The 16,798-nt window shown below is 65.8% G+C and overlaps 1 protein-coding gene across 2 annotated transcripts; it reads right to left on the reverse strand.

Moving 5' to 3' along the window:
• Positions 1-1,410: 1,410 nt before the first annotated feature.
• On the reverse strand, positions 1,411-11,140 carry SKOR1 (SKI family transcriptional corepressor 1). Of its 2 annotated transcripts, none has more exons than XM_067555510.1 (9): positions 11,095-11,140; positions 7,201-9,123; positions 6,342-6,438; positions 5,572-5,679; positions 4,757-4,828; positions 3,501-3,575; positions 3,259-3,333; positions 2,689-2,754; positions 1,411-2,337 (listed from the first exon to the last, which is right to left on the reverse strand). In XM_067555510.1, the coding sequence occupies exons 2-9, from the start codon at positions 9,091-9,093 to the stop codon at positions 2,240-2,242; spliced, it is 2,484 nt and encodes an 827-aa protein (XP_067411611.1). In that variant the 5' UTR covers positions 9,094-9,123; positions 11,095-11,140; the 3' UTR covers positions 1,411-2,239. The 2 variants fall into 2 exon arrangements, with proteins under 2 accessions (XP_067411611.1, XP_067411613.1); XM_067555512.1 differs by having other exon boundaries at positions 3,185-3,333.
• Between the last annotated feature and the right edge of the window lie 5,658 nt (positions 11,141-16,798).

Genomic DNA, 16,798 nt, shown 5'->3' on the forward strand with positions numbered 1-16,798 from the left:
CACTTCTGCGCCTGACTCCCGCAGCTGGGGGAGGCGCAGGGCGCAGCGCTGTCCCGTGGGAAAGGCGCAGCGAAGCAGGGCCCGGCTGCCCGCGGGGGAAACTGGGCAAAGAAAAGCTTCACCCCCCCGGCCCTCGCCCCGCAGCGATCCGGCCGAGGGCGCCCCGCCGCGCTTCCTCTCCCCCCCGCTGGCCCAAGACGTTTCCAAAGAGGCTAAGCCCGGCTCTGGCCGGACTCCGGGTCTCACTCCGGTTTCGCTCCCAGCGGTCAAGGTGCCCGCAGGCTACCAAGCGCTCGGCGTGGGCCGGGCCTTCGCACCAAGGGCAGGCCAATGCCCCAGCTCCAGGCTGGCGCGCTGCGGGAGCGCCCAGGCACCGTCACCCCCGCTGCCTTCACACGCCGGGCGCACAGCGGGCAGGAGCCAGGGCGGCCCGGGCCAGCTCCCGCTCCGGGCCTCCGGGCCCCAGCCCCGCGGGGGTGGCCCCGGCCCTGCAGAGACGCTTCGCCCTGCGCAGCGGGCCGGCCACCCCCGGCTCCAGCAGGCTGGGCTGGGTGGGGTCTGGGTTGTCCCCGTCTGCTGGAGCCGGGGGTGAAGGCAGGGAGCGGGGGGGGGTTACTCAGACCTGCCCTGCCCTGCCCTGCCGCCAGCCCAGGCCGGGGGAGAAGCAGCGGGGCTGGGTCCTCCCCTGGCTCTTGAGGCCGAGCAGCTCCCGGGCCAGGGGGAGGCCGGGCCAGGCCCCTAGACGTCTGCTGGGGAAGGGATTTAGACACTTTGCCGCAGGCATTTCCCTGGACCTGCCTCGGGCAGCTAGTTAGGCCAGGACCCGGCCCTGCCCCTGCTGAGAGCGGGCCCACGTCGGAGCCCTTCCCTTTTACAATTCGATTCAGTGCGGCCCCACTTCGGAGCCCTTCCCTCTTACAATTCGATTCAGTGCGGGCCCACGTCGGAGACCTTCCCTCTTACAATTCGATTCAGTGCAGCCCCACGTCGGAGCCCTTCCCTCTTACAATTCGATTCAGTGCGGGCCCACGTCGGAGCCCTTCCCTCTTACAATTCGATTCAGTGCGTCCCCACTTCGGAGCCCTTCCCTTTTACAATTCGATTCAGTGCAGCCCCACTTCGGAACCCTTCCCTCTTACAATTCGATTCAGTGCAGCCCCACTTCGGAGCCCTTCCCTCTTACAATTCGATTCAGTGCGGCCCCACTTCGGAGCCCTTCCCTCTTACAATTCGATTCAGTGCGGCCCCACTTCGGAGCCCTTCCCTTTTACAATTCGATTCAGAGCGGCCCCACGTCGGAGCCCTTCCCTTTTACAATTCGATTCAGAGCGGCCCCACGTCGGAGCCCTTCCCTTTTACAATTCGATTCAGAGCGGCCCCACTTCGGAGCCCTTCCCTTTTACAATTCGATTCAGAGCGGCCCCACTTCGGAGCCCTTCCCTTTTACAATTCGATTCAGAGCGGCCCCACTTCGGAGCCCTTCCCTCCTACAATTCGATTCAGAGCGGGCCGCCCCGCCAAGAACTCAGCCTCCAGGCGCGCTGTGCTTAAAGGGTGTGTTTATTCAAGAACAGAAATCACTTACAGAGGGGGGCTGGCCCCGCACGGCACAGGTGGAGTGTGTGTGTATGCGGGGGGGGGGGGGGAGGGGGTTGTCAGTCTGCTTCCCTTGTGTGTAAACCGCCCTTTAAAGTGCTGTCACCTCCACCCTCGACAAGGGATCCTCGCAGGGGGCGTGGGGGGGGGAGAGATCAATAAATAAATAAATAAACCAACCAACCAACATCATAAATTAAAAACGCCAACGAATCACAGGACAGGTAAATATCCATTGCACATCGCCACGGGCTCCAGTCTGGACAAGGGGGCAGAGCGGGCGGCCTGGAGCGGGGCAGAGACCGAGCGCGGCTGGCAGGAGCCCCGGGCGCTCACAGCAGCAGAGCCGGGCCGGGGGGGGGGGGTCGATTCGTTGCGTGTCGTTTCGTTTCGTTTCCTTCGCTTTTGGTCCATCGAAACGGGGGGGGGGTGGGGGGGCAGCGGCCCCGATTCGCGCACTGCCTGCGGCTGTATTTACACTTCCAGAAAGGCCGGGCGCTCCACGGTCCCGCATTTACACGTGTCTCCGTAGAAATGGCTTGTGGCTGGCTTCGCCCTTCCGTGGCGCCGGGCTGCGTCCGCTATTTACACACCCAAGTCGCACGGCTTGGTGGTGGTGGGGGGGGGGTCGGGGGGGTGCGGCTCACTGGGGCAGCAGGGGCGGCTTGAAGGAGCAGGTCCCGGTGCAGTGGCGAGGCGTGAGCATTTTGCAGGAGAAGTGGTGCAGGGCGTCGTGAGCCTCTGGGGAGCGAGAGAGACACAAGAGGAGCAAAGCCGTTACTCCGGGCGGCGCCCCGCGCCTGTTCACACCGGACTCGCTTCGGCGCGCGGATCCCCATAGCCCTGGGGGGGGGGGAAGCAGCTGGGCTTCCCCCGACAGCAGCACAAACTCAGGTGCATCCTTCTGCAAACCGCCTGCATCAATTATCCCTCAATTCCCCCCCAGACACAGACAGACAGACAGACACACACTGCCCCGTTTCAGCCACAGCCCCTCGGCTCCCCGGTTGCTTCCCAGCTTATTTCACATCCCTGCGCCACAGAACAACCATCCTCCAGGCGCACGTCTCCCCAGCCGAGGCCGAGCGATACCTTTTAACTTCTGCTGGATGGAGTAGCGAGCTTTCCTCTCCTGGTCCAGTTCGTTACACAGGGTATCTGGGCAGCGGGGAGGGGGAAAACGGATCAGGGACCGGATTAGGACAGAGGCGACAAATCACCGCCCCGCCCCGCAGCTCGGACACTCAGTGAACCCCTGCTCCGGAGTCGGGGGTTACCGAACAAACCCCAACACAACAACACAACCCACCCCCACGGCGCGGGGGGTGCAGGCGGGCTGGAAGGCGCTGGCTGGGAACTGCGCTTTCAGGCAGATGGAGACAGACCCAATTAAAGCGAACTTGGGCATTACGTCCCAGGTAATTTTACGCCTGGGTTTTTAATTTAGAAAGGCTGGCGATGGCAGCGCGGAGAAGTTCAATCCCGGCTCCGCAATGATGCCTGCACGCCCTTCGGCGGCTCGCTCGCAATTCGGAGGCTAATCAGAGTACACGCGAGGATATGAAATAAAACAGAATTGTCGAATTACCTCCCATCGAAATGTAAATGGCCCGAGCCGCCGCCGCGGCTTCCTAGCAGGGCGTCCCCGGAGCGGAGCCTTACCTCTGACGATCTGCAGCTGCTGGACCATCTCTTCCCGGTAGGCCAGCTCCCGCTTCATCTGGTCCTGGAAGTTATCTGTGCGGGCGGCAGGCGGGGCGGGGTGAGAACGGGGAAGGCGGCTTCCTCCCCCCGCGGCCCGAGCACGCATCTGCTCCGGTGTGAACACCCCCTGGGCGCGGGGCCAGGTGCCACTGTGGTAATCGTTAACGCGCACACCGAGCGGCAGGGGGGGGGGCCGGTACCTTTCAGGCTTTGGAATTCCCGCTCCAGTTTCTTGCGCAGCTCCATCTGCTCCAGGAGCAGTTTTTGCAACTCATCTGTCCAGAGAGAGCAGAGCCGCGGGTGAGGAAACGCACCGTCCCGGCCGGCGGCCAGCGCCTTACAGGGCGTTAATCGCAGGAGCCAGTCACTCCTGGAAAGACACCGGCGGCCGCACCGCCCGTGTAAACCGCGCCAACGAAATCCACGGGGCCCGGCGCGGGGGACTGGCTCGGGACCTGCGCTCGCGTGAAGGGCGCAGCCGAGAATCCATCGCGCGCAGGGACATTAAAAACCCGCGCAAGCTTCGGACGCCCGGCACGAGAAGAGAGATTGCGGTCGCAGCGCGTCGCGGGTTTTAAAAGCAGCCTGGGCCATGAACCATTGCTGCGGACTCCGGATCCCGGGGCTGAGACAAGGGGACGCGTCAAACCCCTGCGCACTAACAACGCAAATTACCCCGCAGCCTTCGGCTTCTTCGCCGATGTATGGACAGTGATATGAGGAGGCGAGGCGAACCGGCGCCCCCACGCACCAGCCCGCGCCCTTCCCCTAAGCCCTCTGAGCAAGTCTCCATCGCTCCGCACTCGTCTGCACCCCGCTGCACCCCACTTCCCCTCCTGCCAGCCCCACGGCTGCATTTCCTATCCGGATTCAGGCCTGGGGCTAGGGCCCCGATATGTGGAGCTAGCCCCTTTACGCAGCACTATCCCGCTCTCTCTGGCTTGCCATCCATCCATTTCGCTTGCACAAAAGCAAAAGGAAGGGGGGGCGCGGGCACAGACAGCCCCACCCGCCCGTTGATTTCCCGGGTCGCGTTTCCCTGCGTGAGGCGTTGCACACCCACGTCCTGGGTTCACCTCGGGCCGCTGCAGAGATGGCATTGCTTTGCCGTCTCCTGGCGATGATGCCCTAGACGCAAATAGCCCAGACGTGCCTCCCCCCCCCCGCGCTCCTTCCAAGGCCTCGGGTGAAGAACTTAACATCGGGTTATTTGATCCAAATCCAGTGCACCGGATTGCAAAGCCCGTTTTATACCAAGAACGGAAACGTTTCAGTAAAACCCCGTAGATTCCTCCCCCCCCACACACACACACCTACCCCCCCCCCCACACACACACACACACCCGCTCGGCGCCCGAGGATACGGAGCGGATCAATCCGATTGTGGCAGGATACAGCTGAGAAGCTAATGGGGGGGGGAACCCCGCCAGAACGTCAGCAGAGCCGCACAGCTCACCTCGGGCCAGGTTTTCAATGTCTTTTTCAACGAGGGGGGTGCCCATAACGTCCAGGCTGAGACCGTCCTCACCTGCAGCGGGGACACGCCTGGGTTAGAGCGCGTCCGTGGGAGAGCCGGGCTCAGAGACCCAGGGAGACGCCAGCATTCGTTTGGTGCATCTCAGTGACTGGCGCACGGGACTGTCTGCCCCGATGGGACACATGCAGGGACCGGATTGTGTGTGTAAACAATGCCCCGGGCCGGGCCGGAGAGCTTACTACAGCCACGTAGGAGACACGTCTTTAAATAGCTGCGCCTGGAGATCAGCAAAACCTCCGGTGCACTAAACCCAGTTTGAATTTTAGGCTGTAAACTCCTCGGGGCAGCCCCCGGATCTTCTTCCCACGGGCAGAACTCCCAGCACCAGCGGGACATTAAACAACCAACGGGAGGCGAGGTTCCAGCTAAAATCGGATTCTACTTCTGGTGTAGTGTAAATGCCAAAATCCGGAGGGGTGAAAAAACATCAAGGAGGTAGCAACCCCTGGAAGTGACTTGCAATTCACCCGGTTATTTAAACATTTATCTGCCTCAAGCTACAGGGAACAGCGTTTTCTGGTCATTTAAATGAGCTCCGTTCGGGGGAGGGAGGGGGGAATAAGGGACCTCAAAAGTATCTGGGATTTAGCAGGAGACAAGCAGCGCAGCGGTGAGTTATCGGCCGATTTCCGCCGCAATCCTGCACCTGAACTTCACCAGAATCGGTTCCAAACCAAAAAAACCTCCTTGGGGAAGGGAAGAGCTCCCGGAGCAATGCTGCGGCCGCCGCTTACCTCGGTCGGTATTTACAGGGCTCGGATGCGAGACAGTCCTTTGGTCCTGATAGGATTTGCTGGGCTCTAAATCCTCTGCTGTGGAGTGATTGTCGTCTTTATCTTGCTCTTAAAGTGAATAAACCGATTTTCAACCATAAGCAACGAAAGTATGAGCCTAACATACCCTTAATTACATAATTACGGACAAAGTCCTTATTAAAGCCTCCTTAGCCAGCATCCTAATCGCCTTGCGGGGGAAGCAGATTGCGGCCCCGCAGCTTTAACCGAAGGTGCATGGCGGCTACCCCGCCAGGCGCCCGGGCTGCGAGACCGGAGAGTCGCTCGCACACAAACCCAACGACCCAACGACCCACCCAGGCCGGATCGAGTTGCAAAGAAGAATGAAAACAAAACAAAAACCAGGGGCTGCGTCTCCGTTTAAAATCCAGCAGCTGCGGGGAAGGTTTCGCTGCCCAGTTTTTGCAGAAGGTGCCTGCACCGGGGACGGGACCGGAGGGAGATGCTTTCCCCGGCACGCCGGTTTACACCCGGCAACGTTTGCACTTTAAATGAAGCCGAGCCGAGCCGGAGCAGCCGTATGGACGCGACCCCCGGCGCTGGGATTAGTGGCGTACAATCCCTTCCCTTAAAACAGCCGAATGGACATTTACATGGAGAGATTCAACTCGTCTATTAGCGGGCTCGGAATGGGGGGGATTGCCTCTTTTCTCTCCTCCCCTCCCCCCTTGAAGCCCCCCGAGAGCATCTGCCGGCAGAGTCCGTTTTACCGTGTGTCTCGGGGGTGCGAAGGTACGTGGCCGCCGCCCCCAGCCCAGCCGCGGTCTTCAGAGCCGGCACCGGCTCGTCTCGCTCCCGGCCGTAGACCTTCAAACAAACCGAGACGCGACAGGGAGTGAGCGTGGGGGGGTCAGACACCCGCCCCCCGGGAGCCCCGGCCAGCCGGTTAATTCGGGGTGGGAAAGGGGCCTCGGGAACCCGGGCAGCTCTTGGCCAGGGAGCCGTGGGGGAAGACGAGGAGCGTTTTATGAAAGCGTCCTGGTGAGCGCGCCGCAGAAAATGAGCCGCATTAACCGGCGAGCGCCGAGCACCGGAGCGGGTCAAAGCCCGCAGGCCGCCTGGGTGTGGGCAATTGTCCCCGCAGCATGAAAGGCAGGCCGCTAATCAGGTTAATTACCCGCGCTTTAATGCGGCTGCATGTAAATGCACAGGTGTGCTAGAGCATCCCTGGGGAAGGGAGACGGGCGGGGGGGAGGTGAATAGCGAATCGCACTATAGTGAATAGCGAATCGCAGCGTGCGGACTTTAACGCCCGGCCAGCCGAAGCCAGGAACCCGCCTCGCCTCTCCTTAGAAAGAGGGAGGAAAACAGCGGGCCTGCGGGTGCGCAGCCCCGATCCGGTCACTGCTGCGCCTTGTCCCTGTGGCCCGGGCCCGGGCCCAGGCGCTCTGCTCAGGACTGCGGCGCCCGCTCGGTCCATCTCTGCCGGGGTGCGTGGCGCTGTACATCTCGCCCGCCCGCACCTGCCCTGCAGCCGGGGCTGTGCGCGGCTCGAGCCCCAGGCCTCAGAGCTGCACCTGGGCAGCGCCTCCCTTGGTCCTGCCCCAGCCCCAGCCCCCAGCCCCGCACCTCGTAGCCGTCTCTGCTGCTGCTGCTCCGCGGGCTCCCCTCCGCCGGCGGCCGGCTCCCTTCCTCGGGCGACTTCTCTCCGCTTTTCTCCTCGGCCAGAGGCGGCTCCTCCGCCCGCGGCACCAGCAGCGGCGGCTCGGCGGCCTCCTCGGCGGCCGCCAACTCCTCGTCGTCCTCGGGGAAGCGGTTGGACTCCACGTCCACCTCGGGCTCGTCGGCCGTGTCGGCCCCGGGGGAGAGGGAGCGGTAGCTGGAGCTGCCCTCGCTGAGGAAGTCCGGGGACAGGTAGCCGGCCACGGCCCGGCCCGCCCCGCTGTAGGCCTCCCGGGTGCCGTAGAGCTTGGCGATGCTCTCCGCGTCCTTCACCACGGGGCGGAAGGCGGAGAGGTAGCTGCCCTTCCTGGGCAGGGGCAGGGGCAGCGGGGGCAGCAGCGCCTCGTCGCCGGAGCGCTCCTCCTCGGCGGCCGCCCTGGACAGGGCGCTGGAGCAGCGCTCGCCGTCCGCCCCGGAGCCCTCCTGCGGGGTGGCGCTGCTGCGCCCGCTGCCCGACGGCTCCGAGCCCTCCAGCTCGCTGTGGCGGCCCCCCAGGCCCGGCGGCTCGGCGGCGGCCGCCGCAGCGGCCGCGGCGGCCGCCACCACCACCGCCGTGGCGGCCGCCTTGGCCTGGCTCTGGGCCGGGTAGGGAGGCACAGGCAGGCTGCCGGCGGCCGGCCAGAACATGGGGAAAGGCGGGTAGACGCCGCTGTCCTTGCCGGCGGCCGCCTGGTGCGGCGGCGGCTGGGGCTGGGGCGGGTGGGGGTGCGGGTGGCCCCAGAACATGCCGGGCGGCAGGGCGCCCCCCTTGCCGGGCTCGGCGCCGCCCAGCGAGTCCTCCTGCTTCTTGGGGCAGAGGCCGAAGGCGGCGGCCGGGAAGCCGTAGGGGTGCGGGAAGAGCGGGGGCGGCAGCTTCTGCAGCATGCCGAAGCCTTTGCTGGGCACCGGGATCACCGGGTAGCTGCGCACCGCGCCGGCCCCGCCGTGCGCCCCCGCCGCCCCCGGCGGCTCCTCGCCGCTGCAGCGCAGGCTCTTGTGCACCGGGGCCAGCTCGGCTCCGCCCGGCGGCGGCGGCGGCGGGTGCAGGGCGGCCTTGGCGGCCGTCGAGGCGCCGCCGGCGGCCGCCCCGTGCAGGGAGAAGGTCCGCTTGCGGGTGCCGCCGTTGAACATGGCCTTGACATCCTCCCAGGCGTGGCTCAGGTCGTCGGTGGCCGTCTTGTCGCTGAGCTTCAGGTGGCGGCGCCAGGAGTTGAAGTTGGCGGCGTCGGGCTGCGTGTACTTGGCGTCCGGCGTGCGGTGCGAGTGGAAGATGAACTTGTTGGGCGAGAAGTACATGCTGCAGTAGCCGCACTTAATGCACTTGGCCCGCGAGCTGTTGTAGCGGGCCGGGATGAAGCTGCCCCGCGAGCCCCAGGCGCACTCGTGCACCACGTCGAAGGCGAAGTTCTCCGGCAGCTTGGGCGGCTTGTGCTCGCCCAGGAAGGACTTGCAGAGCCGCTCCGCCTCCCGCTTGGTGATCATGCCGCAGCGGCGGGAGGAGATGGGCATGGCCCCCGCCCGGCGCAGGATCTCCAGCTGCACCGGGGTGCACTGCACGCAGGTGATGCCCAGCGCCACCCGCCGGTTGTGGATCTCATTGTAGCTGTAGTTCTTCAGCAGCGTGTTGGAGATCTGCGCCAGGCACAGGCGCTCCTGGCCGTCGATGACCAGGGAGACGATCGGCACGCCGTACAGGGAGGTCTCGCCCACTTGGTTGGGCTTGAGGGTACTGGAGCCGGAGTACGCCTGCAGCTCTTGCTTTGAGTTCGGGGAGGAGCCTGCGTCGCTCCCGTTTCCCATCTGACTGGCAAGCGCCTCCATCTCTTCCCCCCCCGCCCCCAGCCAGAAATCCTGCGGAACAAAACACAGAGAGGCAGAGGTTAGCCAGGCGGCCGCGGTCGCTGCGCTGCCCGTGCCGGGCGGGCCACCCTCCACCCTCTGCTCCTGGGGGTGGGGAAAGCGGCCGGCCCGGAGGCCAGGCCCACTCCGGCCGCCCGCGGGCCCCGGGAGCAGTTTGACCTTTGTCTGGGCCTGGTAAAATGCGGTCTTAGCCGCAGCTGGGTGGAGAGAGAGCGCAGCCTCCGTCTGCACGCCGCGGCAGGGCCACTGCGCCGGGCAGAGCGGTCCCTGGAGCTGCGGGGGGGCCCGGAGACCTTGGCCGGGGCCGCCGCTCTTCTCGGGGGCTTTGGGAAGGTCTGGCGGTGTGTTAAGTAAGATAATCCCCCCCCCCCCCGGTCACCTGCGCTGGGCTCCAGACACATGCAGAGCTGAGAATGCGGGCCGGAATGGCATTTCAAGTCTAGCCGAACGCCTACATTGCACAGACACACACACCACACACACACCGCCCCACACACACACACAACATCGAATGTAAAATGTGAACGACCCGCACAATTCCCCTCTCTAGGTAGCGACCGCATCCCCCGGCGCGTTTAGTCACAAAGGTCAATATCACAGCCCGGAATTCCAGCGCCGGCTCGCCCGGCTTCGGTCGCCGGTTTCTCCCACCTCGGGTCGCCAGCCGGCCGCCTCATCTGCCCGTTTCGGAGCAGAAGCGAGGGGCACCTTCGTACAGTGTTTGGGGGTTTGTTTTGTTTTCATTTGGTTGGTTGTTTCTCCCCCCCCCCCCCCATTTTTCCTCTATTTTTCATGCCCCACATTTCAGAGGCTCGCTTTCTTACTCTTTAAACAAGCCCCCGTTTGTTTTGGTTTTGTTTCACTCGCCCCTGGGCCGTGTAAACGTGGCAATTGTCCGAATTCGGAGGAGAGGGACAGGGACTGTCATTAGCGCTGCGTGGAGTTGTATTTACACTTCGCAGGAGCTGCTCGGTAAATAAGCAGCTAACCTGCCGGCTCCACGTTAGATAACCGTGCGGGGACTTACAGGGACGGCTCTCTTAAATAAACTCCCGGTCTTTCTGCGGCTCCCGCTAATCCTGCGGTGACACGGTGCCGCCCGGGTTTAATCCAGCCCGCCGCGCTCGGGCTTGTGAGGTTCCCCCCTTTGCGAGCCGGCAGAAAGCGCTAACACCGAGCGGGGCTCGGGGACTGCGAGCCGGGCCGGAGCCGGCGTCTGCTGCTCGCTGACTGCGGGCCCCGGGTTCTTGTGTAAACGCGCCGGATCCACAACCGGACCGGAGCGCGCTGAGCCGGGCTGGACGTTCTCCCTGGTCTCATGTCAGGCCAGGAGATTAGGAGCGCGGCAGATGACTTACCCCCGACTCGCACAGAGAGCAGAAGGGAGCGGCAGCCAAGCCAATTAGCCGCTCGAAAGGGGATCACCGCCCTAAGCCGCTTTGGTTGGCATTACACGAACTAGCCGAAGTGGCCTCCGCTCCAATGTGAATAAAACCTCAGCCCCGGCCGCGAACCAACCTCCGCTCTCGGCAGCGGCTGCAGCCGCAGGGGCTCCAGGGGGGACCCGATCCTGGGCAGACGGATCTCCTGCCACTGAGTGGCGGGGAGGGTAGATTTTGTTGGGGGTTGGTTTTTTTAAGCCACTGGTTCCAGGCAGCAAGTCACCGCCCGGCCCAGCGCCCAGCCGCAGGGGAGCCCGGCAGGCTGGGGCCGAAGGTGCGGAATTAGGGCGAACGACTTCGCTAGAAACCCAAACGCTGCCGGCGCGCTAAAGCGGGAGCCCGTTGAAGGCGGGCTGCGGAAAGGAAGCCATGAAACCGCCGCAAACGCCGAGCCCGAGAGCGCCGCAAACGACTCCCGGCGTCTGCTTGGGTTTGGGGGGGTTTCCGAGCCAGGCAGCAACAGCCATGAAATGACAGCCCCGGCTGGTGGTGCAGGGCGGCGGGGGCGGGCATGCCTTACCTGGAGCCGTGCGATGGCCGGGACGGCGCTGTCTGGCCGGGCAAGGTCGGGCGTGCTGGTCAAATAGTCCAAGAACCACCCAAAACACCCCCCGACAAACCAACCCCCCCGGCCCCAGCTCGCTCGGTCCAGTCCCTGCCCGCCCCCGCTGCGGGAGGCAGAGGCATCCGAAACGAAATCAAGGTGAAGAGTTTCATGGAAGCGCCCGGGTTCCTGCCCGCCCTCGGTGTCTGCTCCTTTGGAAATGCGAGCAGGCGAGTGACCGCATGGCGAGTCCAGGGGAGGATCCTGATCCTCAGCTGAGGACGCTGCACATTGATCCGGTGACAGCTCAAAGAAGAGGAAGGCACACCCACTTAGCCCCGCATATCTACACCGAGGGCCGCCGGGACCCTGCCCACGTCAGTCAGATGCGCTCCAGTCAATCAAAAGCAGCAAGCCGGGGCTGCTTTCAGGGGGGGAGGGGAGATTGCTGGGGGGAGGCGAGGAGGGGGGGAGGAGAGGGGAAGGCAAAACGATTAGGAAAAAAGCCCCCGCTGTCCGGGAAAGGTAAGCGCCGGGCGATGCGCACCGTTCACCTGGCGAGGGGCGAGCCGCGCCAAGCGCAGCGGGACGCGTGCCCCCGGCCGGGCAGGCGCTAAGGCGGAGGGGGAGCGCGGCCGGAGCGCACCTGGGCTTTATTTTCTGCTCGCCCGAAAGTCTGTCCGGCAATGGAGGCGGTCGGAGGAGAGGGCGGCGTCAGGCCAGGTTGATTACCGAGCGGCTCCTCGCCGGGATCTGTTTCCACCCGGGGCCGCGCTTCTGTGGGAATAACAGATCCCTTGGAGCGGGCTGGACGGGGACCCCAGCCGGGTCAGACACCGGGGCGCCCGGAGCCGCCCGGGGAGCGGGGCTGGGGTGGCGAACGCTGAGCCCCAACCCCTGCCCGGAAAGTTGGCAGCAGAGGGTGCGTGGGACGGCGCGCTTCGTCCTTGAGATCGCCCCCCAGCCACGCTCGGTCTAGCGGGGCAGGGACCCTGTGGAGCCCAGTTCCCCGGCGGGAGAGAAGCGGTGAAAACAGGGCGCAGGGGGGGGGGGGAGAAGCCCGGGTGTGCAGCTGCTGAGAAAGAGCCAGTTTGTGTTCCCAGCCTTCCAGTGGCACCAGACCGCTCCCGGAGAGGCCCTGGCGGGGGCTGGCTGGGCCCAGTGCGGCAGCGAACTGGAGAGAGAAGAAGCGGGGGGGATCGATGGTTAGCGAACGAAAGGGATGTATTATTTATCCCGGGCAGGGGCCGTGCGGCCAGGCCAGCGAGCGAGACCGATCAATGCTGCTTTTCAAGGAAAGACGCCACGAAATTCACCAGCCCCAGCGACTCACCCCGGCCCTGGCTAACGATGCCTGCTGTGGCCGCCTGACCAGAGCCAGCAGGAAAAGGCCCGGCTTGTGTCTGAAACTTTGCATCCAGGGCTGTCCCCCCTCCCAGCCCGCCAGGCCCCGAGGCGAGCTCAGACCCCCCCCGCAGGCGAACCCGTGGATCAATCCGTGCCAGCCTGGCCGGGAACGAAATCCGGGTTCGATGAACTATTTCCAAACCGAGCCATAACCAGCCGCCAGCCCTGCGGGGACCCGGGCGTCCCTCGCTACACCCACGCCGCAGCTGCTCGGCGCTGGCCCCGGGGGAGCCGGGCGGGGGAACTGGAAGGGGAAAAGTTGAGCCGGGTTCTGCGGGGGGCGGGCCGCCCCGTTGCGGGCCGGCTGTGCCCGGGCGGCTTCCCTTGCTCGGGGGCTGCGGCCGGGCACAGGGTCGGGTTTTGTCTTAGTTCTGGCGAGGCCGGCCGTCCGAAACCGGGGCACGGCCCCGCCGGCGTGTCTCCAAAGTCCCCGCACATCCCGGCTTCGCAGAGACAACACACAACGACAACACGACGCAGCCCCTCCGCACTCACGCCCGTGGCCGCCGAATAGCGGCGGGACGCTCGGTTTGGCTGGGGGGGGCCCGGATTTCTTTGTAAAACGTGCGCAATGAGGACACCCAAAGCCTGACCTCTCCAAGGCGCAGAGCGCAGCGCAGCGCAGCGCAGCGCCCCGGCGCGCTCCTCCGGCTGTCTCTCGCGGCGCTGTGGCATTAAGTGCTCCTCATGGCCGCCTTAATTAAACTGTAATTAATCATACTGTCCGGGCCGAGTGTGAGCAATTACACTAATCAAACAGGAGTTAATAACGGCCGGCGGCGCGCCCCGGGCTAGCACTTTTGTTAAGCAGGCCCGGCCCCGCGTCCGCGCCAGCAGCTTTCGCCCGCCGCCAGCACATGGGCCGCGGCTCAGCGCCGGCATTGTCATGAAAATGCTCCGGCCTGCCCGGGAGCCGCGGTGTCATCGTACCGGTTTGTCCTTGGCAGCGGATTTGGGGCCGCCAATCCGGGCCCGGGAACAGGATGGAGCCGAGCCGGGCCTGGCCGGGGGGGGGTGGGGGGGGAGGGGCAGCCCCTTAGTGCCCCAGACCGGAATGATGCCCAGCTCCGGGGGGGAGGCAGAGACCTGGGGGCGCACACCCCTGCCCGCAGGAAAGCGCTGGTCAATGCAGCCGGTCGCACTCCGGCTCCCCATGGCTCCGCGCCGGCAGGTGGAAATGTCCCTGGGTTACCGGGGGTAAAGGCTCCATCCCTGCAGGCTGTGGGTAACCCCGGCCCGGCCGCTTTCCCTGCGCTCATTACGGCGGCTGGGGTCATGATTCCTCGCCTCTGAATTATTGAAAGCGGCCACGGCCTGGCTGCGGGGTGCGCCGGGATTGCGCAGAGCCGCCTGGTCAGAGGCGCTGGCTGAGCTGCGGAAGGGCCCGGGGCCCCTCTGCGCGCTTTTAGCGCGTCCCCTTTGCGAGCCGCCGCCGGGCGCAGGCCGCCTTTGGACCGGTGCAGCCCGGCGAGCAGCCCGGCGAGCAGCCCGCGGGAGGAGCGCGGCGGTGAATGGCGATGCGGCGTTGTTAGCGCAGGGGCGGCTCCGCGGGGAGTCGGCCGCGCTGGGGAAGGGGCTTTGGGGAGGCGGAGAAGCCCCCCCTGTTCCCCTCCCCCCCCCAGCGCAGGCCGAGATCCGTGATTTTAATATCGGGTTTAAGGGACAAAAGTCACTGGCGATATTCATTGGTGGGTTTTTGGTTAATTGGTTCCCATCAGGATCAGTCCCGGAGCGGGGCCGCTGCGGAGTTTTATGGCCGGTCGCAGGAAACGCGCAGCGCGGAGATTGAACGTCCGCGTTTTACAGGCGCAGGGGGGGAAGGCGCCGTGTTCAGCGGGGGGGGGGGGGGGGTCGGTTTTATTCGTTGTTAAGGCGCCGGTAATCAGTAACAACACACACACACACACACACACACACACACACCCCGTCTAGGCGGTGTAATACACACACACAGGACGGTGTTTACACTTGTGTGCAAACACACAGCCCGAGCGGTGTAAATACACACCCAGAGCGGTATTTACACACCTACACACCCAGTCTGGGCGGTGTAAATACACACACACAGGGCAGTATTTACACACCTATACACACACACACACACACACACACACGCGGGGGGTCGGGCTGGGGGGGTGGTCCCCGGCCCCTGCATAGCTGGGAAACTCGGGCCGGGGGCGGGGGCGGGGGCTGCTCACCTGGAGCAATCCTCCACCCACACTCGGCCGCCCTCAGGCCCCGGGGAGCCGCCGGGCAATTGGGGCTGAAGGTGGCCGGGCGGGGATCGAACCTGCGGCCGTCCGAGAGGAGCCGGGCCGGGGGATCCCCCCAGGACCGGCCCAAGCGGGAGTCACCTCCAGGGGAATAATTTACACCCTCTTCCCCAGACGCCGCGGTCTCAGCCCGGCAGCCGGGCCAGGCCTCGGGTCTCCCCGGCCCGGTGGGTCTCGTCCCCGGCCGCCGAGCGGCCCCAGGGGCCGGGGGAAGGTGCCCGGCCCGGCCCGGCCTTCGCTGGGAGCGCCCCGCCAGCCCCCTCCCTCGGAACAGTTGAATGAACTGCCGGTTGTGTCAGTTAATTAGGTTTAATTTACATAATTAGTACAGTATAAAGAGTATTGGGGATAATCAGGAGGTACGTCTCGCTCACTGTGTAAACACGGATTCGGAATTAAAACCCAGATGTAATTAAGGCGTGTGCGCGCGGGTTTTAATTGTGATGAATTTCTAATTAACGCTCAGCGCTCGCCCCGCGCGAGGAGCCGGAACGTTTTCGGGGCTTTTAACCCCCCCTTTGCACCGCGCTCGGCTCGCCGGGGGCCGGGCCCGGGCTGGGGGACGAGCACACCCCGCCACTGCCGCAGCCGGCTCTGCACCCCGGGCCCTGCCCGCGGGACCGGGGGGCTCGACAGCCTTCGCCGCGCGCGGACTGAACCCGGCTCCCCGGCCCGGGGCACGCCCGGGGGCGTTGGAGGGTTTCTGGTGCGCAAAGTGCGCAGGGGAGGCGGAGTGCAAGGCGCTGCACAGGGACTCGCTCACACCCGGGCAGACGGGATCCGGTGCTGCGAAATGCCGAGCAAGGCAGCTCGCGGGGGGGAGGGAAGGGCCAGAGAACAGGGACCGCGAGCACCGGCCTGCGGCTGTCTGACCCCGCGCACCGTGCGCCCGGCCCTGGAAAGCTGCGCGCAGAGCCGCTCGCCCCGGCTCCAGGCGCAGCCCAGGGCCCCGCACACGGGGGATGGACCCCGCTTCCCAGCGCGGGGAGCTCAGCGAGCCTGGGGCGTTGCCGCGGGGCGAAGAGCCGAGGAAGGGGGCGATGGGCGCGGGCTGCGCAGCCGGGGATGGTCCGGCGCCGGTGGAGCGGGACGTGCCAGTGCGCAGCAGGTTTACACCGACTCCCAAACAGGCGGCGTCGCTTCGCAGGCGGCGCAGGCCCGGCCGGCGGCACTGGGGGCCAGGGGCTGGTGGGGAGGCCGAAACTAGCGCCGGGTTCAAAACCGACTCAGGGGAGTTCAGGGCGGACGGGGCGGTCAGTGGCCAGTGGCCGGGCCGGGCGGAGATGCAGCCCCCGGTGCTGTGGGGGTCCCTGAAACCTCGGGGACGGTGGCTCGCCCCAGGACTGCCCGGCTGTCGTTCCCGGTGGAGCCCGGGCACCGGCCGGTGCAGCAGCGCGGGTACGTGCAGGATCCGGATGGACCCTGGCTCTGCCCCGGGACCGCCCTTCCCAGGTCTTAGCTCCCTGCCGCGGGCCGGGCGGACGAGCAGCACAAGGGGGAAGAACCGGCCCCAGGGCAGGGCCACCGACTCTCCCCGGGCGGCGGCAGGTGTTAGCGGCCCGGGGCCGCGCTGCGCTGCGCTGCGCGCTGACCCTCAGTGACGCGCAATTTGCGCCTGTGTCCCGGGCAAGCCCAGCCCACGCCGGGCGGCAGCAAAGACCCGCCAGCCCGGCTCGGCCTGGCCCGGGGCCGCGGCACTAAAAGCGGGGCCGGGGGGGCGATTTATTGTCCCCCCCCCCGGGCATCCTGCACCCAGGAGAGACTCTGCGCCCAGCCTGGCCACCCCGGCAGGAGCCGCTCCGGGGCCGTTTGGGTTTTCCGAGGGGGGGTCCCTAACTTCCGACGTTTGGAGCAGCCCCTCCCCCCCTTCCCCGCCGCACCGAGACTGCGGCGCGCAAACCGCTCGGTCCCCTGGGACCAGCTCCAGCCCGGCTCTCGGCGGGACCGGGACGCTGCAGGGCTACGGCGGGGCTGGGTTGGGGGGGAGAGGATGGGGGGAG

The sequence above is a fragment of the Emydura macquarii genome, unplaced genomic scaffold (assembly GCF_026122565.2).
Source record: "Emydura macquarii macquarii isolate MOO-44397 ecotype Brisbane River unplaced genomic scaffold, CSIRO-AGI_Emac_v2 contig_1644, whole genome shotgun sequence".
Classification (NCBI taxonomy): Eukaryota; Metazoa; Chordata; order Testudines; family Chelidae; genus Emydura; species Emydura macquarii.

Bases quoted from the DNA above. Each gene is read 5' to 3' on its own strand.
- SKOR1 (XM_067555510.1), bottom strand. From the start codon at position 9,093: ATGGAGGCGCTTGCCAGTCAGATGGGAAACGGGAGCGACGCAGGCTCC. The intron at 2,755-3,258 runs GTAAGGCTCCGC...CCCGCTGCCCAG, and splicing joins GCAGCTGCAGATCGTCAGAG to ATACCCTGTGTAACGAACTG. The intron at 2,338-2,688 runs GTATCGCTCGGC...CTCGCTCCCCAG, and splicing joins CATCCAGCAGAAGTTAAAAG to AGGCTCACGACGCCCTGCAC.